General features: G+C 37.2%; 1 protein-coding gene across 1 annotated transcript; it reads right to left on the bottom strand.

Moving 5' to 3' along the window:
* Positions 1-2,833: 2,833 nt before the first annotated feature.
* On the bottom strand, positions 2,834-21,174 carry LOC138105731 (prostatic acid phosphatase-like). The gene is made up of 11 exons (XM_069005836.1): positions 21,061-21,174; positions 15,169-15,264; positions 13,134-13,220; positions 12,071-12,223; positions 9,487-9,585; positions 8,937-9,041; positions 7,800-7,932; positions 6,317-6,399; positions 4,541-4,647; positions 3,804-3,973; positions 2,834-2,952 (listed from the first exon to the last, which is right to left on the bottom strand). The coding sequence occupies exons 1-11, from the start codon at positions 21,172-21,174 to the stop codon at positions 2,834-2,836; spliced, it is 1,266 nt and encodes a 421-aa protein (XP_068861937.1).
* Between the last annotated feature and the right edge of the window lie 5,690 nt (positions 21,175-26,864).

Raw genomic sequence — 26,864 nt, 5'->3', positions numbered from 1 at the left:
TTTAAAGTACTTTATTGCAGTGCCACAAGTTGCTTGGAGACAGGATATTTTCTAATTACAAACAGTCTGCAGATTATACTAAGCAAATTGTAAATATGGCTGAAAAAATAAAAAAGCTACAAACATCTGCATGTACAACCTTTTACTCCACTGGAGAAATTTTACTTGATTTAAATACAGCAAGACAAAGCATCTTTCCTATAAGTGAAATTCAGGGCCTACTTTACTAATGTATTACATCTTTAGTGTACCCTCATTAATTGTGAAGTTACATCATCGGAATCTGTCATTACATTCTCTGTAACTTGTGTTTGCTGCATCCTTTCTAAAAGTGCATATGCATTTTCAAGTATGACTGTCTGTTAACAAAAAGGTGTCCCTACAATAAAACTCCTTCCTGACAGCTCCTGCGGCAATAAGAATTGCCTCATCTTTTGAAATTCTTTGTTACAGCTTAGGCTTGAGCAGCATAAACCTCACAAGATGTCTCAGACACTTCACATTTTACTTTCTGTCTGAATCTACTTCTTTTTGTAAGAAGCAATCTTGGAAGAAACGCGTCTCATTCTGCTTCTTGAGGTGTGCAATCGACTGATTTTCTAATATTTTGAAACCGGTTCTTACTGCACATTATCAGTCGATACATCCTCACTTGTCAAGCATCTGACTTCCTCTAATAAAAACTATAATTTATCCTTAAGTGGGTACCAGCAGCATTGTGGCTGTGGCAATACAGAGCTCAGTATCAGGTAACCATGGACTGTGTGTATATTTATATATATATATGCACATACAGGAGCCAGGATGAGTTTTGCAGTTTGTTCTGAACTTTTCCCCACTGTAAGTACCCTGCTAATAGTTACCAAGCTGGCTCAGGCTTGTTTCCTAGAGCTGCTCTGATACATTTGACTGCAATATAGATATTCCTTCAAGTTTTTGCATGAGGATCAAAACTACTAGTTACAAGCTGAAACTTGTACATCCAAACCATCTGATTTAGGGACAGCCTTTCATCTTTTTGACAGTTTTGCATCAACTTGTTATGCAATAAAAATCCTGAACATGTAAGAATGAAGTCCATCAGTTGATTATGATATTTCCTAAAATAGATAAAATGGAAATGTCATGGATACTACTAAAAGCTTTTTACTGAGTGAGAAATAATGTTTCAAAAGGTGGACACTTCAGTAGCTGAAGTTACTACAAGAAATGCAATGTTTGGGAAGTGCTATATTCCCACAAGCATTTGTTACTCTGACTTATGCTATTTAATATATGATATTTAATGTCACATTTCAGCTGTAATCTTGAGGGCTGATCTCTAGATCTCTGTCTCAGCGATAGCTTAATGAGGCTTCTGGGCTCCACTTTGCAGCCCACAGAATGTGAGTGAAAGTCAGTCCAGAAGCAATGTATTCACATTGCTGTGATGCATGTCTGAGCTAAGCAGCTCCATTTCTCAGCTTTCTCTCTTTCTAAATCTCAACAGGACACATTAACTTGAGCACATTAGCTTGAACTCATCATATCTGTTGGGCTGACCCTGCTGTTGGCACTTGTTTGTATGGCTGTCTTGGTTTTTAAAGAGACTTCTCCATGGTATTGTAATTCACAGTATACTCTGCAGGACTACAGGATGAAAAAGTCTTGATTCAGTCTTGAAACATATGACAATAAGTAGGATTTTATACAGCAATATTAATGCTTATTATGCATATAGTTTGTGACACTAAAGAGCAGTTACAGAAGCACATTGCCTAGCATTAGAAGTTTACAATCTAAACAAAATACATTGCACAGAAGAGATCAACATAAAAAAAAGCAGAATCATTGTTTTCTTACTTTTAGTGTATGTCTTTCTAACATATGGGATTGTGAACAGAGCAAGGAGTTAAAGGAGTTATTGTAATTTAAAATCAAAGATAATGAAGAGAGGGATAACTTGAGGAATTATTCTAAGAGTGGCTCAAAGAAATAAAATTATAGAAGGGACCTGTAGCAGGACAGAGAACAAAGGCATTGTAGAAAAGATGCAGAGCAAAAGATCATTCATGACTGGGAGGTTAGAAAAATGGGAAAACAGTGTAGCAACAGAAAATAGATTTTAATATATTTACTTATCCATATTATTGAAGTTACAGACACTGACCAAGATGCTGTTGCAATAAGCTTCTTGCTTGATGCCTGGATGTGTGACAGAGATTATCCCAGTTCTACTCATTTATTTCAGTGAGAGCTGTAGAGGTGAACTCCTTTAAAGAGCAGGCTGAAGACTTTTATTAGCTGAAGGCCAAGGTCAAAAATCATGCATAAATTTGCATGAATAAAGGCAGAAACAGTATGTCCAAATGGTGGTATGAGTCTTTTTTATACAGTAATTGCAGCCTCTGCTCCCTAAAAACATTTTCCTGTGCATCAACAAAACAGCCATTTATAGGAAGTAAGGTAAATGTTACAGACTGCAGTTTTGAAGAAAGACTTGCTGAGCAGCAGAGGGCTAAATGGTAATAGGCAATGTAAAAAAAAAAAGCACAGGCAATAGCATTCCTTCACCCCACTGGTTGATGTAAGATTGATTAATAGAAGTAGTAGAATAAAGATATAAATTGGAGTAATTCCATCCATCCAGTAATTCTTAAAATAATGTATTTCTACAGTATTTCTCACTGCAGGCATTTAGAATTTTAGGAGCTAGGCCACAGATACCTCAGCTGTTCAGGTTTATTGAATATGCTTTGGAGATTATTTTGACCAGAGCAAACTGATGGATATCAGCAACTTCAAGTATTTCTTGATGTCTAGCTACTCTCTCTTTCATTTTTGTACCTCCACTTTAAATGTCTTGGTAATTGTTTCTGTGCCTGCAGTGTCCATAATGATAAAGGAGGTAGAGCAGTACAAGGTTAAAAATGGACAACAAGCCAACAGCAACATTAAATCCAATAAAAATATCTGTGAAGAACAAAAAATAAATGAAAAGGGAGTTAATGAAAGACATACATGTATACCATTTTAGATGCAAAGCTAGCAGTCTAATTACATATATGTACAATGGTAATATTTCTGGCAAGATCACATTTACTGACAGATGCAACATAAGAACATATACTACAGTCATGGAAATTTATAGATTGCTTCCTGTACATAGGTAAATCTTACTCCCAGATTTCCATAGGGCAGGAGGGACTATGTGTAGTTAATGGGAAAAGAAAAAATAGCTTCATCAGGGATCAGCAAAATAGTGAATATATGCAGGACAGGGGAAATAATGGGACTATTGAAAAGTAACATGTATTGCCTTGCTCTTCTCCTCCCTCCCAGAAATAATACTCAGGCAGGAAGAGGTTATCAGCTCTCAGGTGCTGGTAGTCCAAGGCAAATAGCCACCATATTTGCATGGATCAGCTGCACTCAGTACAACTGAGTACAGTGGTATCCTCAGTACATAGTGCATATGGCAGAAATACAGATGCACAAATCTTACCATGCATTTGCAAGCTGTTTTTGCTTTGCGTCTGCAGAAAGTCTGATGTATCTAACATGCACAGGACACTCGTATAACACCCACATCCATACTTCTCTTAAACATTTTCAACAAGTGGAAATCTAGTTTTGGCCATGGCCTTTAGGCAGCTCCTTTTGTGAATATGCTAATTTAATTTCTACTGATATTCCTTGTCCATAGTAAATCTGACCCACACTTAAAGGGAAATCTATTGATTCTGTGAAAGGTACGAAGTTTGGAGCCATTGATAAAATATCTGCTAATGTCTTATGTGGAAAATACAGAACTGTTACACTACCTTTCATTTTGTCTTTCTTCCCACATTCTTTTGACCAGTTTTCTGTAATCACAGGAGAAACTAGTTCAGCAAACTTCTCAAGTGGACAAGAAGAGGTGCACCCTGGCAAAGTGAGGAGATAAGGATCCTTTGAAGTGTCGTTCCGATAATGCATTTCGATGCTATATTGCCTGATTAACAACATTGAAAAGCTTTTTAAAAAAGGTTCTTAAATAGGTTTCCTACTTTGAGACAACATGTTGGAAATAGGCTCTAACATCCTTCTCTAGAACCTGTTCTCCAAGAAAGGAGGCTTTGTGAAAGACATCTGCAAAACCCGCTTTGTCAAAGCTGGTTATTTAACTGCTCAGATCACCAGTCAGCTGAAAAGCTCCTTCTGAAGGCTCCTTGAATGGCACCAGCCCTGGATTCTTCTAAGCCAACTGGCTTACTGTGGGAGTTATGTCTTGGAAATGTTCTTGCTATCATGTGAAGAATCAGGAAAATGTATTTTACCATTTACTTCCCTCTCATAAGGCTTGTTTTACTCTTCTTCCTGCCTTTCATAGCACACATGCACATCCAGAAAACGTAATTTTCTCTAGTTTTAATATAACTTTGTGCCTATGGGCTGGTCAGTGAAGTATCCATTAAAATCAAAATTGTATCTCCTCACATTATTTGAGAGAAAAATGGTTTTGGGGAAGAGGGTAGCAAATTCTAAACACTCTTTCTTGCATAGATAAGAAGATACTTGCCCATTGCTTTCTTGGTAGAGTTCAAAAAACTGGCAAGCAGCATATGGTGGCAGTTTTCCATTGAAAATATTGAGAGCAATCTGGAGGGCCCCAACTGTGGTGTCATGCTATTGGAGAAAAAAAAAATCCACCCTTTACACTCAATTAAGTCAACTACCATTCACCCAGAGTAATGAGACAAGAGTAGAGAGGAAGTGGAAATCAAGATAAAAGAAAACCTGTGTAAATTTGACCATAAAAATGTGTTCAGTATAGTCACCATTGGGAAAAACATGTTAACTGGTTACTACAGACAGCAGGAGGCATTTCCAAAGAGTTTCTGCAGTATGTGTCTTACACCATCTGGCAGGATTTTGAAGACAGATACTGAGGGAAAGCAAGATGTGGTCTGAGTAATAAATTTAGTTTTTCAGTGCATTTTCTCTTTTCCTTCCTTCAGTAGTGTATTTTGTTCCAAGGTCATATTAAGGCAGTGTAAGGTAGCATATTCTAAGGCATTTCAAGTGAAAGTACAAGTAATTTTTTTCTGGTAGTATACCAGACAAATAGTTGTGTGCAAAGACTATTCTCCTCTCTTCCACTTCAGAATGTTTTCAATTGTTCCTTCTGTTTGGATTCATACTATGAAATCTCAGTTTGACTTCTATTTTTATGGGATCAGTTACCCACCCACCTGCAGTTTGTTCATCTACCCGTTATCCCCATCTTGCAGGGATCATAGGAACAGGAGCTGAGGGCAGGAAGTCCAAACACTTTGATGCATAAATTTTGCAAGCATCTTTAGATATATATATATATCTGCTAGACCTATTTATGTTATAGTCTAGCAGCTAGGGTTTAATTATTATTCAGGTTCTGGAATTTTTTAGGCTGATCAGTTTCAAAAATAACTATACTTGTACTCAAGATACTAAAGCAGAAGTGAAAAATCTGGATGCACTGCTTTTTCCTTTTCAAAAATAACATGGTAGCACTAGAAATGTGTAGAAAGGACAGTGAGAAAGATTTGAAGTATCAAGTAGTTTCTATATGAGAAAAGATTAAATAGGGTAGGACTCTGTCTTGGAAAAGGAAATCTGGAAGAGGAATGACAGACAATAGTAAATTCATGAGTGACCCAGAAAAAGCGAATAAAGTGTGGGTTTTTTTAACATTGAAGTCATTGTCACAGGATGTTGAAGAATCCAAAAGTGTAAATGCATTTAAAAAGTGATTAGGTAAGTTGATGGAAGACAGTCTGTCAAGAGATACTAAACACAGAGACAGATTCTGTTTCAGGAAGTCCCTAAGACACAGATTGCTGGAAGGTTTTATCACTTTCTCCTGGCATTATTCTCACATTCATCCCTGCCTTTGGCCCTTGTTAGAGACAGAATAATGAATGAGCTAAGCAGATCTTGGCCTGATGAAAGTGGCCCTCTTCACCCTCTAAAATAAATAAAATAATAATAGTAGTAATAAAAAGAACCCACAGAGAGGTTTGGAGGCACAGCTGAAGTTCTGTTATGTGCCAGTATCTTTGGAGCACTTCAGGAAATATGCAGCTAATAGAAACTGCACCATTAAGTTGTAGGAATAATGAATGGTAAAATGCATAGTTTTCTTTGCCAAATATAGTTTAACTGAAACTGAGGTGAGATTCATGCCTATACTGTGTTCTTGCACTGATTGGTGTTCAGCTTGTTAGCTGAATTAAACTGTATTATATTATTCTTTCATTTAACTTACTTTACTGGTAAAATCACAACAAGATTTATGAAAGATAAAAATACTCACTGCAGAGTAGACATCCATTTTTCTTGGTTTTGAAGAATTGACAGCTTGTTTAATACTGTTTAAAATAATATTCACAAGGACACCTTAAAAAGATGGAAAAAAAGGAAGTGGAAAATGAAGGTATAATGTATGAATGGAAACAAAAAAGATGAAATATTGTGACTATCAAATCTAAGACATCTACTCAGGCCTCATACTCATTTTTTAGTTTACTAAAATTTTGTAACTCCAGAGAAGATATTACAGAGGAGAAATATTTGATTCATCATCCAGGCCAAGTGAAGAGGCAGGATCACAGGAAATCATCTTAGAACCATCCTGAAAACTGGGGATAATGACGCTTCCAGTTCTGTTATGCTGAGATCTCCTCTCCATCCTTTTTTTTTTGTTTGTAGTGTTGAAATAATGACAACTGTGCTGGTCTCTTCATCTCTACATGGCGAAGAAGTATTTTAACTGTTTACTTCCAACAAGTAACACATTATTGCTTCTTCATTTTTTCCAAAGCTCTTTTGTACTTCTTCTCCAGCCCAAAGGTATTCTAAAGCCAATGGGTGAGGGCAGCAGAAATTCCCTGAAGTACAGTTTATATCATTCTAAGCAAAGAGGATGTAACTGGTATTCCAGTGAACATTAGATAGTCTTGACCATGTGATGTGGTCATCTGCCAGCTAGTGGGCTTTCCTGCAGACTGGAGCCTCTAATTACTGTGTGTCTTGACCAGTGATGTGTATGCCTAGGTGATAGATCTGCTAATAATTTTTTACCTAGATCTACGCTGCTCAGTAGGTGCATTAGAAAGCCTAGCCTCAAATGTTCCAGCCTGCAAATATTCAAGCTCAATTGTTTTGATTTCCTACTCATGGATACCTGGGAATCATATGATCAATTCCTGGGTTGTGTCCTGAAGTAGTGTCAGAAGGTACAGCACAGTCTGTGTGCTGCCATTTTGGAACTAAGCAGTAGTCCCAGTTCTTGTAGTTCTTGCAGTATAGACATAACTGGAATCTCTCAGCTTCTATTCTGATCAGACTGTTTTGGAGCAGCTTTATATCACTCAGAGAGCTACCAATGTGTTGCCAGTGTTTTGACACAATATATAACCAGTACATAAAAGGGAAAAACAACAGGAAACAATTCAAGGAAATGTTGGAGAAACAACTTAATCTAACCTACTATAAGAAAAGTAATGATCATAACGATGAGGGCCTGATTTATTCCCTTAATTTCTATATTTTTACAAGTCCTAATCCCTTAAATAATCTGGAAAAACTTAAGATATTAATTTTTTCACCTTTTTGCAGTATCTTATCCATGCAAGTGCCAATGTTCAGCACATATTTACTTAATACGGCATCCAATGTCCACAGTTTCAAATCATGGGTTTATTTGAATAAGTTTGCATTAGTAAAGTGACAGGATGTTGCATTTTATCATAAGTATTATCTCCTCCTTTCTTAGAGCTATGCATTTTTTGATTTACCTCCTTGTAGTCGTGATTTCTCTTCTGTTTTATAAACCCCAAATAATGAGAGTAAGGACAATTCTGCCAGTTTTTCCATCTTCTCAATTACATCTTTGGTGGCCCATACAGGGAGAGTGTAATTGTGAATACCCTAGTGATAAAGGAAAACAAAAGAATGTTTTTAATTCATTGGTTTCCATCATCCCATCGTCTACCCTCACGCTACTAAGTTTAGACTGAGATTGTTCTGCAATTCTTTGCTCAGTGTGGTTTTACTCTGGAGCATGCCCTGAAACACATTTTGTGGGAATAGGGATCAGCCTGAAGTGAGTGAATGGGCAGAGCAGAAGCACCTGTGTGAAGGTGATTTCTTGTAGGTAAAATGTGTTCTTGCTATAGAGATACATGTTTTTGGTGAGAAATATTGCAGACATATGTCTTCTTCTCTTCCTCTCTCTGGGTCTTCAGGTTATAAATATCTAATTTTTTCTGCCTTTCCGTACAGTTGTGCCCATAGCAGTTCTAACACTGGGCAACCAGAGACGAGTATCACTCTCCAGTCATGTAACAGTGACAGTGTCTTATCATGTTTAATTGCCTGTTTGTAGAGGATGTGTTCAAAAGCCTTAACACATTGCTGGTAGTGACTGGGGCCAAATGGAATTATCCCATACTTGGGGTCAGTTTGGGCTTTTTTTAACTCATAGCAATCACCGTCTCAAAAATTTTTAACTGATAGGTCATGATCTTTCATGATCTCTCATGTTCAAAATCTTAAGTATTTTCATTTTTACGTGTTGATGGTTTAAGGCTAATAATTTCATTTCTCTGTTAAAAATCAGAAATACATTATAGCCAGCACTCTTGAAGTATTGGGAAGGGGGAAAAGGAAATAATGGGAATGGTAACAGTGCTTAAAACATGAAATGGAAATGACAGTCTCCCAAGGTATATACCATGTTTTGCAGTTATCTTTTACCAAAGCACTACAATATAACTTAGATTCAAATTTAAAAAAAAAAAAAAAAAAAGAAAAAGAAAAAAGGAAATATAGGAGAGAAGACAACTCATTCCTGTGAAAACACATTGCCTGGTTTAATTGAAACCCAACCCTGGAGTTACGTTCTTCCCCGGCATTTATTGATTTATTATTACCTCACAATGTAGAGTATCATATGTATTCCAGAGCTGGAAATTGTCCAGTATTTTAAGGTGGTTTAATTCAAGCCCTGTGTTAATGGCCATTGTTTGTAAAAAATCCTGTGGGGAAAAAGTGGAGAGTATACTACAAATACTCAAGCATACATGCAGATAGATTCACTAACACCCAACCTTTTCACAGAATTCTCACAAAATCACAGAATAAGCTGAGTTGGAAGGGACCTACAGGGATCATCGAGTCCGACTCCGGCCCTGCACAGGACACCCCAAGAATCACACCGTGTGCCTGGGAGCATTGTCCAAATGCTTCTTGAACTCTGTCAGGCTTGGTGCTGTGACCACTTCCCTGGGGAGCCTGTTCAGTGCCTGACCACCCTCTGGGTGAAAAATCTTTCTCTAGTATGTAGCCTAAACAGGGTTTTAATTTTTTTCAATTTATTTTTGCATTTTTACAAAAGATAAAAATGCAATTCCATAACTTCTATGACTTAGTTACCTTCCTTTTTCTCACATCTCGGGTTTTTTTTTGTTTGTTTTCTCTTACCATGTATGGTTGTATTCTATTTTGAAATTCTTTAGATGTTTGTGTTTCTTGCTGAAGTTCATCGAAACGGGGACAGTTGGGCAGAGGAAAATTCAGCCTCTGAAACATGAAAAGCAAAACTTAGAATAGTTCTAAAATTATCAACACTCCTCTGTTTTTCTGTTGCTGAGATTAATGGTGTAATATTTTTAGGTAGATTCATGGCTGTGCTTGATCTACTCAGTAATTGTTTGTTTGGGTACCTTAATCATTAATTGAGTTTACATAGGGCTGTGGTAGTTTGACTTTTCAATGGCTACTTGATACCATGATAGGTTGATTTCCCTCAATTTAACTGATTTTGGCAAAAAGAAATTGCACATGTCTGTCAGGGGATTGCTTTGACAAATGGGTCAGGGTCCACGATGAGAAATTTTAAGAAGCCATTTCCCTCTCATTTTCTGAATCCCCCCAGATATAACTTAACTCCACCTGGTCCTGGAACCTGAATTGCTTCTGCATCTACACATCCAGCTCTCATCGCTTTGGAGATAACCAGTACATTTTGGTAAGCATTTTAAATACCGCTTCATAGAGAGAACTTGAAACGAGAGTGACAAATAAATTGTGCTCCTGAAATATCAAAAGGCTATCAGCCTCAAGGCTCTGTTCTTTAGAGATATGGTTCACTTTAATTACTCCAAGTGTATGCATTACAAGGTCACATGATAGCACATATTTGATCTGAGCAACATGTAAATACATGCATCCTTCAAACTCTGAGCTCTGTCAAGTATGGTTTATATCAATTGCAGAAAGACAAATGATACCTGATACAGCATAAAGTGCCAGTGAAAAGCCGTGATGAACAAAACAAGCTTGTGCTGGTTCAGCACTTTATGTCACATCACTAGGGCATTTTTGACCCAGCACTAGTATTATCCTATAACATTAACAGACTGCACTTCCAGTATGTCTCCAAGGTGAAGTTGGCAGCAGCCACCAACTGACCGTAGCCCACTTTCACTTGGATGGATTTCCAAGGGTGTAATTTTTCTGTAACAGCAGCACATTGGAGGACGAAGGCTCAAAGTTGCAATATGAAACTGGGGAATGTTGTTTAATTACACAATAACAAATGTTTCTCTCGCTGTATGTCTTAATTATCCCTCTCTAGTTGTTATTAATTAAGCCACTCCTTTTGGCTTCATTAAGCAGTACTCTACTGTTGCCTGTCAAGTCTTGATAGATCTCAGTGGCTTAAAAATAAGCTGTGATTATGGTTTTTTACAGGACCGTACCTGGCTTCAATTTCCCACTTTGTGTTGCTTGGGGCTTGAAAATACCTTCAAACATCTGCTTGGTTTAACAAGGGAACAATGTTTTTTCCAGGTGATTTGCATATATAAAAGGCATTTTGAGTTGCTGCAGAGATGTGTTTGAGAGAAGTGTCAATACCCATTCCTGAAGCAGCCACAGAAGTGATGAGGTACTAGAGACTCCTACAAATGAGCTTGCCTTCCCCAAACAGGTTATTACATTGCACTGTGATTCCCCTAAGGGCTTTGAGGTACTATATGGCCAAAGCTCTGACCACTTTGATGCTTTTTTGGTCTTCTGGTGAAAGAATTTCCTCTGGTGTCCCATATTTAAATAACAGTGACAGCATTCTTTTCTGTTGAGGAACAGGGTTAAGTTTCTGGCTGAATCACACGTTTCCTAACCAGTTTGCAGAAACCCTTTCTCTCTGTACCTGCTTTCAAACATGGTTGCCAAGAATGGAGGAACATCAAAGGGGGAGGGGTGTGGCAGCCCCCTAAAGACTGAGTCCATCCTCTGATGTTGGTGACAGGCAGTTATGTAATAGGGGGTTTGTACAAATTTCCTTAAAGTCAACTTCTGTCCTCAAAGCCAGAAATAAATGAGACTTTCTGTTGGATACACTGTTCCTTACAGAGTCCTTGTCACGAGCAAGTGAAATTAAAATCTAAATGAGTCAGCCAGAGGGAGCTACATGAAGTAAAACTTTTTCTACAGGACCTATTATTCAGGTAGGTCTACTTTTATGATCTGCAAGAGAAGTGCTAGGGTTTCATTAAATGTTTCTATAACACTGAGCATAAAAGAGCCCTTGTCTGTAATTAGAATGCCTAAATGCTACCAGAATAGGAAGGTAATAATTTTGAGGCCATTACAGTGGCTGGTGAAAATTCAATTCCTTGAATTAACTATGGAACAAACTTGCCAAAGAGACAAGATCTGCCTAGTTGAGTGATGTTTAGAAAAGCACTTGTTTCCTGTAAAGATTTAGGGTAACTTCCCCAGAATACTGTCCAAAAGTGTTCTGGTCAGAAGGAATGACCTTGGAGAAAATGGTAGGGTATATGACTATTCAGGTATTCTGCAACTGTGGAAGGAGGATTTTCATGTAGCTATTACAGTTGACCTATGACATACTTGTCAGCCAGTAGCTGCATTTGGTATTTTCTATTATATTGAACTCAAAAAGCATAAAAATGTTTTTTAGCTTTTTTTCCTTTTTTTTCTGTTTTTTTGCTTATGTGAAAGTTTAAGACTTTATAGAATGCTTCTAGCCAGTACTCACCTGCTCTGGTGATTTTTGAAAAATATGAACTGGAATGGGTTGCCAGAGAAGCTCAGGGTTCCAAATTTGGCTGCTAATTGGTGGAAAGAGGCCGGAAAGGTATGACTGGGCACTCATAATGGTACGATCATAATCTGTACTTTGGATGTAAAACTGAAAATAGAATGGCAAAGAATTAAAGATGAAATGAAAACTGTAATAATAATAGGGAAATTTTACCCAACTTGTCAATCCTGACTTCTTATTTCCAGTTTTATGTATTTACATAAAGTCAAAACAATGAAACCATAACTCAGCTTTCAAGGGCCCTACTTCAGTTTCATAAATGGAATTGCCAAAGCATCTTTTAATTTGGAATCTAACCCTCAGACTGAACTGGGAGAATAAGAAAGCATCATTTCAAAGAAGGAAGTTCTCTATTTTTTGAGATTCAGAAAAACATTGATACATGTAGACATGGGGACATGATTTAGTGGTGGACAGGTTAACAGTTGGTCTTGAAATTCATAAAGGTCTTTTCCCACCTAAATGATTCTATGATCTATCAGTGATACCTCAGGAATATTAAGGTACTTAAAAACATAAACATCTCTTGGAAGCATAGCAAAGGTCTTTCATACCTTCCCATAATGCATCCCTCCTATGCAGATCAAAATGTTAGTGGTGTCTTCCCCATGATGGATCTTTAGTGTATGATAATCACATCCAAACAGCTGTTAGACCTCTCTTTTACAGGATGAAGTATGTAAGCATGGCCCATCACATGACTGGATAGGCATTTATCTTTCAACAGGGTAAAACAGTAATGTATAAATTCCCAACTCATTTGGTGGTGTGGAGCTGTTCAGTGTGGGAAAATTAGGCTGGGAAAGACCCAAACAGAATGTAAGAGCTGAAAGTTAGACTTTATTCTGTTTTTAACTTGACATTAAGTCTGACTTTCAAAAATGTTCTGCTGTTACCTTAATTTCTCCATTAATGAAATGAGTATGATAATGTGCTTTTATAAGTCCATAGTTCTGCTATGCCAGAGAAATGTGCTCCAGACAGATCTGCTCTATACCTCTTGCCGGTTGTATGTGCTGTTCAAGAAGCTGGAATATCTTTTCCTCATGTACTGTCCGAGTTCAAATAGCTGCTGCATTCCAATCTGTAAGGCAAGCATATGAGTGACTACCAGATTAAGGTGACTGCAGGCTTTTAATGTAGAAATGTCTTATCTTTTTTTTTTTTGTCATTAGCAATCAGCTTTTAAGTGGTGATTAACTGTACAACATACAGTTGGCAAATGAACCAGTTAACCCCAGTTGGCAAATGAACACCACACAACTGCTCACTCACTTGCCCCTGGTGAAATCAGGGAGAGGATCAGAAGAGTGAAGGTGGGAAAACTCAAGGGTTTAAAGGCAGTTTGATATGCAAAGCAAAAGCCAAACATGCAAGCAAAGCAGCACAAGGAATTTATTCACCACTTCCCATGGACAGGCAGGTGTTAAGCCTCCAGGAAAGCAGGGCTCCATCACAGTTACTTGGGAAAAGAAATGACATCAAGATGAATGTCTGCCCCCTTCTCCTTCTCCACCAAGTTTTATATGCTGAGCATGGCACCATATGGTACAGTATATCTCTTCGGTCAGTGGACATCAGTTGTCCCAGCTGTATCCTCTCCCTACTTCTTGTGCACCCCCAGACAAACTCAGGGTGGTACAAGAAGCAGAAAAGTCCTTGAATCTGTGTAAGCCCTGCTCAGCAGTAACAAAAACATCCCTGCATTATCAGCACTGTTTTCAGCACAAAACCGAAACAGAGCCCCATACCAGCTCTCTCTCAGCCAAAACCAGAACAACCATGTATGTTTCAGGTGATCTAGAATTTTTAACAGAAATGTTCACTTATATCTATGAAGAAATTATATGTTCTGAAATGCTAAGATTGCAACATCTGCTACAAAAAAGCAATGCTCCTGATGCTATACAAATACTGTTTCCACGGTGCTGTAGATCTGTAGACACTGATCAACGTTGTTCTTTACAATATATGTCACTTAGTGACAGCTGAGAGATGATGACTGACAACCTAGCATTTATCATTGTCATCGCTCTGTTATTTGTTCAACCTTGTAAATTTGTGGCTTACATTTCATGCCTTAAGTAGCATTCTTCTGTCTTTGCCTTGGTGTGCCTGCAGTTGTCTTAGGTTGCACACTGTCTTTTCTGTTATTAATTTCTAAAGCTTGAGCTGAACTTTTAAACTTCTACCTATCAGAGAAGTACATTCTTACTACTGTTTCTAAAAAGATAGCAAAATAGCAAAAAGCTTTCAAAAAAGTCAATGCCAATGCAGGAACTTCTTCTTACTACATAAGCTAGGTACCTAAGATAGTAATGCATTGTTTCAGTGGCTGAATTTTACAGATATTTCAAGCCTCCCTTCAAACATTAAACAGTGAACTGTCTCTGTTTCATACTTCTGCACTATGACAAAGTGTTATTAGGAAATGCATTGGCTTCTTTATGCTCCAGATCTTCATATGTCAAATACAGTCAAAGAGCTAAGGCTTGATGTTAAAATGCCAGAGGAACAAGTAGGTTCAGAGCATCCTAGTGAAACTGTGACAGCAAGTGGCCTTGTTAGAAGACACGTTGTCCCCAGAAGCAACCTTCTCCTTTGAGTCTTCTGTTGTTTTGTGAGCTGGTGGTTGCCAGTCCAATGATGAGATGTGGACTTCTCACTTGACTTGGTGGGCTGGTGTCATGCCTTTGCGCTGTCGCAGGGCTCAGTGCTTAATGGTTATTAGAACTTCATCAGTGTTAACAGTACAGTGTTTAAACTTGCCATTTATTTGAATGCAGGCACACTATCAAGAAGTTGTTACTTTTAGGAAGGTAGTTATAAAGTTATGATGAACAAGATTTCAATTCAACAATAGCTGAATTAATAACATTGTAAAAATGTTTATGAATTACTGGTTTTGGTATTAGCTAATAGCAACTATCAGAACTTGGGAGTTGCAAATGCTTTAGTGACAAACACAAAAAACATCTCCCCACTTCCTCTTTTAGTAGCATTTGTAAGTTCTTCTAAGGAAGTCAACCTACCTTGGTGAGCTGTCCAAACCCCTGGGGCCATTCGCTTTCTTTGTGTAGATCAGTTGGAAAGTTTACAATTGGTGTTCGGTCACCATGTCGGAAAACCTTGAAGTAAAAACCCTTGAGTTCATTACTGTTGACAATCCTTTCTTATCTAACTAGAAGTCAAGCATACATTATACTTCCAGTGTAATTTTTCAAATGAAAACATTGGAGAGTCTGCAGAAGCCTGGTCAAGTAGGATGTGAATGCATCCTTTACATTCAAGAATATGTATAATTAGATAGGAATTAAGTGGGCATAAGCCTGGTGATTCTTCCTCCTAGAACATAAAATTAATCACCCAAGATGTTGATGTTGGGATTGCGTTCACAGCTAGGCATCTAGACAGGAAATCTGACTGAATTTTGGAAACTCAGCACTTCTGAATATTAAACCAGTTACTGATGTACTTAGATTAGTATTTCATTTCTCTGTCATACACATCTGAAATTTTCCAGTTACTGTTTTTTTCATAGCAGTATCTTTAAAAGTATTTCTATGTACACATGGATTTTATGCTCAATTTCTCAATCATCCTAAAATATAAAGATGAAAGAGTATAAACATTCACAGTTATCTTAATTAATACTTCCATTATTAATACTTCTACATATACGTATAAAAATATTTTTGAAAATCTGTAGGATTTTATTTCTATCAAATTCTATCAAATTCTGTGAGAGCAAAGAGTTTGGTTCCTTTACTATCCTGGACACTCCAGCATGGTCAATATTAGTGTGATGCATTCAATCATATAATTTTTAATAAAAAAAAAATTAAATGAACCTTTTTTGTATTTTTATTCCAGCATACAAAGAAAATGACAACCCTAAATTAAAATATTCTGAAAAACTGAATTATCCCCCCTAAGCATATGATGTGTGGGCTTAGAAAAATTAAATTCACAAAAGTTTCCCATGAAAGGAAATGCTGGAATACAAATTCACAGGGCTCCAGACAAGTTGCCAGGATGCTGATTCAAACTTTTGGAAAAATTTACCTTGCTTATCAATGTTCCCATCATCAGCTTCATTCCTGACTTAGCACAATAAAATGACAATGTAGCAGCATGATATATTTGTTAATAAAATTACATTTGTTCCTTAAAACCTCAGTGGTATATAACTTGTTTATAATTAATACTCTCCATTGCCTCATTAAGCCACATCATTCTTACCCAGACATCAGAGAGGGTTGTACACTCTGGTTAGTTTGCCACTCCCACTGGGAGGTGTTTCATGTTTATATTTTTCAAAGTAAACACCAGTGGTGTGACTTAATGTTTTAATTACAACACACACCCTTTCCATCAGCCTTCTCTATTAATGTGAACAAACCTGTGCTAGAGCAGGTACTTCAGAGATGGAAAATACTATCCATTAAAGAAAAATATAATTAGTTTTCTCCCTCTGTTCATTTTCTATAATAGACAACAAAGTTTGCTAGAGTATAAGTTACCATTAGAACCATGTAGAAGACTGCTTATTATGTTTTTTGTTTTGCTAGTTGAATTTCACTGACAATGTCAGCAACCCGAAATGAATATTTTGCAGCAAATCAAGGAGCATTTTTCACCCTCACCATAAAGTTTGTTGTTTGGGGTTTTATTTTCCTTCTCTATGCAATTTTTAGTTATCTTTAAATCTATTTTCTTACTAATTTGGAATCTCAGTTGGTTCTTTATAACAATTTCTCAGTGCACCCATAGTGAACAGGAGAATAAGTAAAGAGCTACACTGTCTGGTGGCTGATTCAGTTGTGTGCAAGAAAAATGAATGAGAAGGTGTACTACTGCACATTTCCTTATGCTGGCATACATAGGTGTCAGGTAGGATTCATAAGTTTTTCTGGACAAGCTGGTGCCTGTGTGAAGAATGAACGTTTAATTCCCTATCACAATATAGCTGCATCCTCTCTTGTTACATTATCCAACTTCACAGAAAAGCATTTCTATGGGTAACTGACAGCTGCTCAAACTGACTGACATGTTTAAATGACTATTTTTTATGTCTATTTTAGGCAGTATTTAACAATAGATCCACACTTGGCCAATAAATATGCTCTTTTTATTATTGAAAAATTACTGACAATGTGTTAGATTTTAAATACTGGTTTGTGATGTTTTATGTTTAAAGTATGACATAACCCTGAGCGTATCACAACAGTCATTCTACAAGTCACAACACTCAACCCCTAAAAGCTTTCAATAAGCCAGAACAGAGTAGCATTTTACCTGAATAGAGGTTAGTGTGCAAAAAGATCAAGATCAAAAGATATATTGAATATATGAGGAGATATAAAGAATAGTATTTCATTTCTTTGTAACCTTAAGAAATTGAAGGAGTGGAGGGTGTGTTCTTCTAAAAAGAAGCACAGTTTCTTTAAGTCCACACAAAATAAGAAAGAGTTCACCTCCTTGTTTGTAGTTCTGCACCTTCATTGCAAGGTGTCACATAAATATGAATACTAAGCTGGAGCAGCAAGTAGGGAACAAACACTTAAAAAGGCAGAACCCTGTTTTTAGGAATTGAAGGACAAAACTTCTTAGCCAAATGATTTTTGTATGTGCTCAAACCTTGCTACTTCTGAAAATGACCTTGCTTCAGCTGCAGTTGCAAATGAAACAATGACGGTGTGGCCAACCACTTAACCTAAAAGACTAACTTATTCACTCATAGCTATGTCTTAGGAGACTTTTTTAAAATTTGAAACTGTGTTTTTCATTAGAACACCTGATAGGAAAAGAAGGTGTATCCCTACAGATCTTGCCTTACTCATCAGTATGTGTTTCTGAACACTCATAATTTCAGCTTTGTTAAAAATGATTTGATTCTTCAAATTAACTTAAAAACATTTGTGCTGCAGCATTTATTACTCCTGGCCTACAGCTTGCCTTCCTGACCTTTCAGAAGACACAGAACATGGCAGAATGAGAGAAAAGGAGAAAGGAAGCATCATAAAAGGTGAAAAGACACCAGAAATCAAGAAAGAAGGGAGGGTGAGGGGAATGTACACAAGAAGAGCAAAGCAGATCTGTTTGCTATATTAATTTTGCACTCCTTTTTGAAGTGCTTTGCCTCAGTTCTCAAAAGCAGTAGGTGGATAATTACCAAATCCATTATCCTTTCCTTCCACTCTGATACAGCTTGAACCTGATTTGGTGTCTGGGTTCATCCATTCACTCTTGGTAACTTTGTGAGTGTGATCACTTCATATGAGAATGGTCACATGACTCAGACTTTGTCCAGCATTTGCTTCCATTGTTGTCAGGTGAAAAATCATATTGGAGACAAACTGGTGCAGGGGAGAGGGTGAACTGAGAATATGGCATATGTAGTATACACATATATACATAAGATCTTCCTTTAGAAATGCCATGAATTACAGTGAAGTATCTGTCTCTGAGTGATAGTGAGCCTCTTGCAGACACTTTTATTAACAGACTTAACTTCAAACAAAAAGATTTCTTCCTTTGAAGCCAGCAATAGGAATGAAGAAACAAAAGTCAAGTGAACCATCAAGCTGCCAGTTCAGGGAAACCAGAGATGTAGAAATACTGAGCATGTTTAGTCAAAGTTTCAGATGGCTTGGCTTGATTAGACAAATCACGCTCACAGATAACACGCTCAGTCAACTCTTCCTATCCTGAGTTGTAAGAAGAAAGACATGATGAAATCACAGTACCTCAGAAACCACACCTCTTTGTATATATGACAGGTGAAATGTGTGCATGTGTAGAGGCAGAAGTTACAGGGCAGAACTTCTTTAAACAGAGGCAATAAATCAGTATTTCATTTCTCCTTGGGTGCCTGATTGTCCTGAAGTTCTTTAAATTTAAATTCTGCCTTTAATCTTAAATTCAGTGCAAAAGAGTTATGGTGAAGGCTAGTGTTTACATGTAAACAACGAAATTTAAAAAGCCTTTCCACAAATTGGCTTGAATTGGAGATTTTCAGACAAAAGGACTTGTGGCCAATAATCAAAATGCACAGAATCAGCAAAAGTTGGAAGTTGTGAGGAGAGAGCGAGACAGTTTCCCAGGCACAGCGCAGTTCTAGAAGTGAGCAAAAGCGAACATTTATCTGTTTCTTCTCCTCTGCAGATGTATTTTATATTGTGCAGTTCTGCTAAGACAGTTTTTAAAAGTCATTGTGACAATTTTCACAATGCAGTAATACTCCCAGGTGAAAATGTAGTAACTTACATAGGAGAGCTGGAGAATGGCTGTTCAATTATCTCAGAAAGATGCCTTTTAGACTTGCCTTGACTGTAGCAATACCCCCATTATATCCCATTATATCAGTGATATGCTCTGGGGTCAGTTCCTATCCTATTTATTTATGCTAGTAATTCTGTTCCTACGAAAATTCAATTAATGAGTTCAAAAGGCAAAATTCAATAGAGCATACGTAAACGATGCCTTGAGAAAAGAAAATGTATACTGTGATAAGATTAAACCTATTGTAACTTTTTAGGTGATTGGTCAGCCTAAACAAAAGTAACAGGATTAAAAGGAAGACAGGTTAAATGAAATTTTTTGACTATTTTAATGTTTATTGTGACAAGTTACCCTAAAAATTGGGGGTTTTTTGTTAGGTGGCTGCACAGTTATGGTAAGCCGATGATTATGGATAAGAAGCCTCTATCTCCATAATGATAAGCATTTCCAGTAACTCTCTGCAAAACCATGACATTGTCAGAACACAGTAACAGCTACAATTCAATAAAAATCTCATTCCTCTCAAGGAGTTAATGCTCCAAGGCGTGCTGTTTTCATCTGTGTGTCCATTTCTCCCTGTTATCATTGAAACAACATTTAAGTATATTGCTATATACAGAATGTTACTGGAATTAGCGTTGGGTCCCTGCTATGTGTGGTGTCTCAGCAGAAGTAGGAACTGGTTTTTCCTGTGCACTCTGGCCTCCCTCCAAGCTGTGCATCTACAATGCAGCCAATAGACAACTGTACATGAAATACTATCTAGAGTCAGATGGTATGTTTGGAACACAGTACTTCTGCCTCTTACCTGTATGCACACATAATGTCTGAGAGAAAGGCTGAAGGAGAAGATCTTCAATTGCCTATTTATAAAAATTTATTCCAATCCCCTCAACTCTGTATAGAAATTATTACTTTGGGCTAACTATTCTTTATCATTATACCTTTTATTTAAAAAAAAGAATGAAAAGGACTATGGTTCAACCTTCATGATCCAAAGTATTACATTGAATTAATCTCTCTTTTTCTAGAGATATTTGAGAAAGTGGCATTGAAGTAGTGTTTAGCTACTTTGAAATAAGAAATGGCCCAGCAAAAGAATTATTAAAGTCTGTTTTCAGCCTAACTGAAGTTAATGAAACACATCTCAAATCTCTACATAAAAATGCCTATCTATTTCTGTTTCTCAGTGTACTGCTGTGACAATACAGTTATTGTGAAATGGAAATTTGTGTGTGTTTTTGGGTGGTAACTTCTGTAACATCATAAGCTTCAGCTTCCAAGCATAGAAGAGGTAGTCCGTAATCACCAGCTCTCACATTATGCATTGGAGTGTCAGCTTAAACTAAGGAAGAATAGGTAAATGTAGACTTTGCATCTCTTAACTCCTCTGCACTATGCATCTACCACAAAGTCAGTTATCTTGGAATAATAACTGGAGCTTAGGAGATGAAAATTCTAATAACTAGAGACATTTTTGTCTTTCTTTAAATAAGGTCTTTAAGCTCAGTAAGCAAAAGGCAGCAGTAGTTATTTTAAAGTTTGAAGACAGGCAAAGCAACTGCACACCTTGTCTGATTCAACAGATGTAATTCTGTCCCTGTATTCCCCACAACAAAACAGAGAACAAATCTACTTACTACAACCACAAACTTCAGTTCTCGTGCTGCAGTAGTCTGTTGAAGCAGAATGAGAATAATATGAAAAGAAAAACACAGGATCCTAGACGGGTTGGGAAGCCATATCACACCCATCCTGACAGAAGAGGAAAAAGGGCTTTGTAGCTCCAGCAGCTGCTCAGGCTGAACTGTGAGACGTCAGGCTGTACTTTCAGAAGGGGTGGAACTGCCGCCGGTGCATTTCAAATCCAAGAGGAATGTTGTGTGACTACGCAACAAATTGCATCGCCCTTTGTTTTCAAATTACTGTTTACATTCTTTTTAATGAAATCATAATTCAGTTCCTTTTTTTCCTGTAATATTTTTCTCTTTTGGGGTGTAAGGATGAAGTTAAAATACAAAGGAATTGCTGAGCATTCCTAATGCTTCAACCTACCTGTTCTGTTTCGACTTCTCAGTGCTTGGAATTTTTCCAAACTATAGCATGGCCATGAGCATGAGCTCAGAACCAAGAGCTAGGCAATACTGTTTCTCTTTGCTGCTCAGCTAGCCCACTTTTCACCTTCCTTCCCCTCATATCTTTTTCCTCTTCCACATTATCACTGTGAAATCAGAATAATTATTTAAAACAACATTTCATGTGGGTTAAAATTTTCAGTCCCTCAGATAAAATACTTGGATAAATTTTGTGACAGGCATGCTCTTTAAGACCCTTGCTGGGCAGATATTTGCTCAATTTGTGTGGGGTTTTTTTTCCCTTGGAGTATTCCTCTACTTCCCCTTTGGAACTGCTTATCTTTTTTGGCCTCAAATCTTTAAAAAATTTCTTGTGAACAAGCCCTGGAGCTCACATTTTTATTGTTGCTCTTACAGTAGCTCACTGGCTTTGAGAAGGTTGCTCAGCTTGCCTCTGCTGACTTCCTCTCTATAAAATAAGAATAATTACACTTGTAGACTTGATTTCATAAGCATCTTATGAGTAAATGAATTAGTTTGCAGAGATCTATAAGCAGAGTTCTTTAAATGCTAAAACTTTGGGTCCTTTGTGTATTGTTGTTCCATTCCTATCATACCCAAACTTGTCTCAGGGTCCTCTGCTGAGCTCTCTACAGCAATATTTTCTACAACAGGTATTTTACCATTTACCAGAAATTCCATCTTTAGGGCCTTAAAGCCCACTAAGCCTCAGGTGTTCTCTCCTCTGTGTTGTGTGAATGTCCTTATGTATCCACTTTGTCTGATGGATGGGTCTGGAAGGGAGGAGTACCACAGCTCCCAGACTTTCCTGTCTGTCTTCTCAGTCCATTCCCAGTTTTCAGCAGTTGGACTTCTTTCTTCCTCCACTGTTATGTCCCCACCCTCCTTTTGATCTCTCCTGGTGTGATTTTTGCCTATGCAGAAGGTGTATGAGAGTAATCTATACTTCATAAATATATAATATGTTGTCTTTCTGAAAACAAACATGAGCTGATCATCTTCCTCCATTATTTAAGAGTGCAGGTCATAAAATATACTTTCTTTAGAATACTTCAATATACCTCAAAAATCAAGAATGGATGTCCTGATTTTTTAATCTGTATAATGGGTGGTTCCTAAGCTATTTGATTAAGGATCACTGTTGGCTCTTGGAATCTTTTCTTGTCCTTCTAGAGACCTTACCATGAAATTAATAACTGACTAGTTTTTATAAGATTTGCTGGTTTATTGTGTTTTGTTTATGGGTGACTATGACTGCTGAAGTCTCACTATTATGGAACCATTATAATGACTTCACTTTAGGACTGGAACTCAAATTTTTTGTGCAGGGGTGTGGGATTCTTGATGGCATCATTAAAGAATGTTTGAAAATATATAACAACCACATTTTATAGAAAATCTTTGTTAACGTCTCTTTAAAAATGATACTTCAACACAAGACCAAGCATATGATAATTAGTTGGGATTTCTGCTTCACTCTTCCCTTTGGCATGTATACTTTGGACAGAGTATTTTATGATCAAAAGGATAGGTACAACACCAACTTAAGTAAATGTTTACATATTCCAAAATGGAAAAATATCCCCATTCATGTGCCATACTGGTTAAGATAAGGTCATGTCGGAATCCTGTATGCAATCTGTAAGTACGGTAGCATGTATTTCATTTGGAAATTTCCTTGCCTGTCTTGAAATATCTCCATTTCTACTGGGCATTTGGCAGCTATAAACTTGTCATATGCTGCAGCAACTAAATCCTGGCACTTTTCAGGAAAAGCTGCTTCAAAATAATAATAAAAATAATCCTTCTCTATCTATTTGCAGTTGTCGAAGCATTATAATGTAAGTAAACCTAAACAATTCAAATCACATTTATGTTAATTTGGCTTATTGTTGTAAATTCTAATTATGACATTTTGGCATTAAGTAGAATTAACATAAACACAATTATCTGTTTAAGTGCACATACCTATCTTAAAGGCTTGCTGAAGCATAGCTTGGTTTGCTTTGAAGTGTCCTGGTTGCAAAAAAACCTGTGCTTAGTTGTACACAAGGGTTACCTGAGGTAATCACTTCTGGTGGAGCACAACCTGCACCCTGAAAGGGTGGAAGTCACTGTAGTCAAGGCACCAGGTATGAAACTGCTGCCATGGACTGGGCTGCTCACACAGGGAAACCGCTCAGGCCCTGTTACTCACTGCATGTGCAGATTAGCACTCAGCATAGTTTGGCTTTATCTCCAGTCTTTTTTTTTTTTTTTCCAAGCTTTTTATGAGCAGAGCAAGGGAAAGAAAAGAAAAAAATTGGTTTCAATAAACAAAGTGACACATTTTCCAAGCACTATTTTGAAACATGAGAAAAACAAGACTGTCTTGCAGTCCTGTGTTGGGGTGTTTTTACCCAGTTGTGGGAAGTGGGAAGGAACACAGGAGTTAATTTGTGACAAAGCAAGTATTCACTTCTGCTGCTGACAGAATATGAACCTATATCTTACATTACAGGGAAAAATGCCCTAAACCCAAAGTTACTAATCTAAGGCAGGTGGGGAGAAGAAAGTGTCTATTCACTGTCTTCTAATAATTTCTTAGTTGTCCCAAGTTTGTAATATGCACCTGGTTGCAGACACTTTGGTTTTATGAGATTAAGATGTTTGCCTGAAACACAAGAAACCTAATTTGCAGGTTTTTGGAAAAAACAAAGTGAACAGCAAATAAAAAAGAGACAGAAAGCACTATTCCTCTTCTCTTTACCCTGTGGAATTCTGCAGTTTGGTGGTGATTTTACTTTCTGGAAGCGGTGGAGTCAAATGGTTTTGCAAAAGGAGAGACGAACTTGTGTCTGCCACATCTTGGATGAGTACTATAAACATCAAATAAAAAGAAGGAAAACCTACTTCTAGTACTACCATGAAACAAATCTAAATTAGTTGATTAATTTGATCTGCATTTTGCAGAGTTTGGATTATTTTGGTTTTTTTTCTTTCATTAATTTTTGATAGTCAGCTCAGTAAATAACCCAAAGAGAAAACAAGGTGATGAAATGAATGAAAATGATAGTTCGGGCTGTCCAGTGCCACCTTTCCCAGGCAGCACAAAATTACTTTTGTAATTGTTGCTTTTCTGTTGTTCATTCCCCATTTTGCTGACAGCATATTAAAGTAAAAATAGTGATCACAAATTATATCCACGTATATTACAGCACCTATGACTATTCAGGTTATTTTATTATTACCAAGTCTTCTTTAAAATATGACTGGTCTGTCTAAGCATTGTTTGTGAAAGAAGAGAGGGAGTTGCATGAGTTGCATATCCAGGTGATCCTGCTTTTGAAACATATTTAAAAAAAGAAATAATCTAAATAATTCCAAAGCCAAACTATATGGATTTTTACTCATTTTGACTCACTTCTTTAAGAGGAACTGTAACAAACCTGTTTATGACTTCATGCCTGCAAAAGACTGTAGGACAGATTTTTAAATGAAGTCAGGTGGTGAAGTTGTAGGAAAACATAATTTAGAGCAGTTTATTATTCATTCACTGACATGCCAATTTATATTCCTACAGTAAGTTCTGGGCTTTGTGTTTCAGCCTTTATAAACACTGATGCTTATTTTCGCTCAGAGTTAGCAAGGTATAAAGGAAATCTTCCATTCTGTGTTTCTACAGTGATATCTTAAGAACAAAAAACATTACAAAGAATGTGCAGAATGAGGTTTCTGTTCAATAGGGATAGGGGAAATAAAATAATTTAGAAATGTCTTAATTTGTGAATTAAGTTTGAAATTTAGTTTTGCTCAGCAGAAATCATATTATTCAAGGTATATACACACTGGGGCATGTAGTATGGAAGAAAGACACTGTCTGAACATGTGATGGAAAAGGGGGACCTTACATTGTTGTACTATAGGCAGTGACCTCACACAGGATGCACTTCTATAACTGAAGTGCTGAGGCCAGGGTCCATCCAGGTCCATGATCCCCCGTACCAGACAAATCTATGGGACAAAGGGTCTTCATGCGGTTCTGAAAGTTTTTGAGACATGGATTTGGCTTAGGAAGGAGGGGGCTGGAGACTAAAGAGAATAATGAAGAATGTCTCAGGTCCCTGTCACATTTTCTATGTAAGCCTTGTCCAGTCTAGGAAACCAACAGAAAGGTACTGTTACCTTTGATGGGAGAAGCATGAAACACCCTTTATAGCTCTTGAACTTTCACTTCTAAACATCTGGCAAATAAAATATTAAAAGCACCACAAATTGGCACAAGTTCAGAAAAAGAAGAAACAGGAACAGGTTGAGAAGAGAAAGTGCCTAGAAATTTGGTTTTGACAGCCAAAGCTACAATCTGTTAGAAGTCTAACACAGATAAAGATGGAGTCTTGGCTTTTCCTTTCTATTTGCTTTCGTCTAGCAGGTTTTTAAAATTACTTCTTAGGAAGGGAGGTGTGATGATCAGCGTGGTTTCGAGATGAATAACTTAAAAGAGCTTGCACTAACTTTCCTGTGAGGGCTGCCAGACCTAGGAAGACTTTCTTCTGGTGTCCATTATGGGACATTAAGGTAATACACAATAAACAAGTTTGCTCTTCTTTGCATTAAGAAGTGAGTAGAATTGGTTGTCTCATGTTGTCAGAAAACACTTTTACCATTGTTTGAATGCTATGGTAAAAGGAGTTGCATTTTTTGACTAGAAATCTAACTACAGCTTTCCTGATGAACCATATTTCCTATGGTGGCTTAAGAAGCACAGAAGTTGTTGCTTGGGACCTGATGAAAAGAGAATAGGCTTTTACAGTGAGAATTCTGAAACTTAGATTCTTGTTGGAAGGAAAAGGGATCTTTTTATTATTTTGATTAATTTGTAGCTTGTGGAGTGGCAACTGTCTGCTTATGCTGTAAAGAATATACTTCTCGTAGGCTTAACATCCATTTTAAAAGCCTGGTGCTCACACCAGGAAGCTGGATGGCAAAATTTTCTTCATCTCAGCTATTATTCTGGTTCTCTTTGAAATGACCTGTGGGCAATAAGACTGTTGACAAAAGCTTCTATTCACTGTGAGAAAATAAAAAAAAAGAAATCCTAGTTCTTCAAGCAAAGACATGTCCACTGTTTTCAGAAGTTAGTTGCATCTGATTGTTCTGATCCAGCTTTTGTAGTGAGAACACAAGATGCTTTTGCAATAGCAGTATGAGAAAACGTAACTAGTGAAGGATTGCCCAACATGTTCTGCGTGTTTTAATGAGCATGCAGCTCTGAATTTTTTATTTTGTATTGCCGTTTTGTTGTTCATGTCAACAACAGCATCTGATAACACATTTCCCAGGAGCACAGCCTTTATTGATCAGATCAG

Source organism: Aphelocoma coerulescens, chromosome 2, assembly GCF_041296385.1.
Source record: "Aphelocoma coerulescens isolate FSJ_1873_10779 chromosome 2, UR_Acoe_1.0, whole genome shotgun sequence".
Classification (NCBI taxonomy): Eukaryota; Metazoa; Chordata; class Aves; order Passeriformes; family Corvidae; genus Aphelocoma; species Aphelocoma coerulescens.
The sequence above is the reverse complement of the archived record's forward strand: the minus strand, read 5'-3'. Positions and strand labels throughout refer to the sequence as shown.

What these genes read in the sequence shown, in the direction of transcription:
- LOC138105731 (XM_069005836.1), bottom strand. Translation starts at nt 21,174, where the DNA reads ATGGGTGTGATATGGCTTCCCAACCCGTCTAGGATCCTGTGTTTTTCT. An exon ending in GCACATACAACCGGCAAGAG is followed by an intron (nt 12,224 to 13,133) that starts GTATAGAGCAGA and finishes TTCTATTTTCAG; the next exon opens with TTTTACATCCAAAGTACAGA. An exon ending in ATGATACTCTACATTGTGAG is followed by an intron (nt 7,933 to 8,936) that starts GTAATAATAAAT and finishes CTTTATCACTAG; the next exon opens with GGTATTCACAATTACACTCT.